The 1,462-nt window shown below is 45.8% G+C and overlaps 1 protein-coding gene across 1 annotated transcript; it reads left to right on the top strand.

Moving 5' to 3' along the window:
* Positions 1-191: 191 nt before the first annotated feature.
* ABOM_012243 (uncharacterized protein) lies at positions 192-1,103 on the top strand (the record flags this gene model as incomplete). Its single annotated transcript, XM_022539370.1, has 4 exons — positions 192-226; positions 357-429; positions 478-897; positions 954-1,103. The coding sequence occupies 4 exons, from the start codon at positions 192-194 to the stop codon at positions 1,101-1,103; spliced, it is 678 nt and encodes a 225-aa protein (XP_022382852.1).
* Positions 1,104-1,462: the final 359 nt, after the last annotated feature.

Here is a 1,462-nt window from a genome sequence, read left to right on the forward strand (position 1 = left end):
ACCATTTTAGCTGATACTCTCTCCTGACTAATATAATAGTGTAACACCAGTTCCTTTTTGAGCTTCTACCTACCAGGTAGCTATTTACGGTACAAACCTGGAGACAAGAAGCCACTGGTGTCCGATGTGATGTACTCTCGAACAGCCAAAGAGGGAGAATGAACGCTCGTAAGTCACATACGGCCGCCTCAATGTTACGCCCGGGCTTCGTCCAAGGAGCTTTGCGGTCAGTTAGCTATATTGGTTAGAGGCTACTTACCGTGACGACTAGAATCCACTTGTAGTTGGTGGCGAAAGGTTGAACCGTGAAGGTTGAAGGCACCTGAAACGTATTTCTGACCAAACCTGTGCCACAGCGGAGTGCCGGGGGTCGGAAAGACATTCACTGTCGAGGCAACTGCCGAATATTTCCAAGTCCCCCTCTATTCGGTATGTGCAGCCATTTCAATTAATCTCGGTGCTGTGCTCACTATGTAGATTTCTGCCGGTGAGTTGATCGCTGATCATAGTGATCCCCTTCAATTGAACATAGTGCTTGATCGAATCTTTCACATCACAAAACACTTCAATACAATCATTCTAATAGACAAAGCGGGTGTATTCATAGAGAACGGTGCATCCTACCATAGTAATCACAACCTCTTGGTGACCATCTTCCTGCGGAAGCTCGAATACTACGAAAGCCTCCTCTTTCTCACCACCAACCGCGTGATAGAATTTGATGAAGCTGTTCTGGGCTGTATTCATCTAAAGATCAAATACGCTGACTTGACCAAGGATACGCGACGGGGAATTTTAACAAGCTTCCTTACCGACGCTCGTTCTGCGCAAGGCCCGCCTGTCATCGAACCCAGCGAGCTCAATCGCCTGGCATCCACGAAGCTGAACGGCCGCGATGTGAGTCTCAACATAATGATTATGTCCTAGCTTTTATTGACTTGGTTCTACCCTAGATTAAAAATCTTGTTTCTATCGCGCAAGCCTTGGCTGCGGTCGATAAGTCACGAGTGACGTATCAGTACTTAGAAAATGCAGCAAAGGCGAACGATAAGTTTGACGAGGAGTTCAGCAGCAAAGGCCTGATGGATACTTTATATACGTAGCTGGAATCTGTACACTTTCGTCGGCACTGAGAGTGGTGTCCTTTTCCACGGATGCCGTCCCTTATTGTTTACGTTTTTGGGCCCTTTTCTGTTTAAATTTTACGTTATCGCCGACTTCATTTGGAAATAAATGCTCACCTAACAATAGATACTTGGTCACTAAGAATGTTGGGATTGGTTTTGTTGGCCCCCCCTACTCCACCAAAGTAGATTTGGCGCATGCCTAATTCTTTCCTCAGATGGTAATGAGTATAGAACAAAACGTTTAAGGCGTAAAACGATCACGGTTGACCATAGTTGGATAAAAATCCCAAGGCATTTGGCTGGTATTGGTCGGAGGAGAGCACATTATCTCATTG

The sequence above is a fragment of the Aspergillus bombycis genome (genome assembly GCF_001792695.1).
Source record: "Aspergillus bombycis strain NRRL26010 chromosome Unknown contig00320, whole genome shotgun sequence".
Taxonomy (NCBI): Eukaryota; Fungi; Ascomycota; class Eurotiomycetes; order Eurotiales; family Aspergillaceae; genus Aspergillus; species Aspergillus bombycis.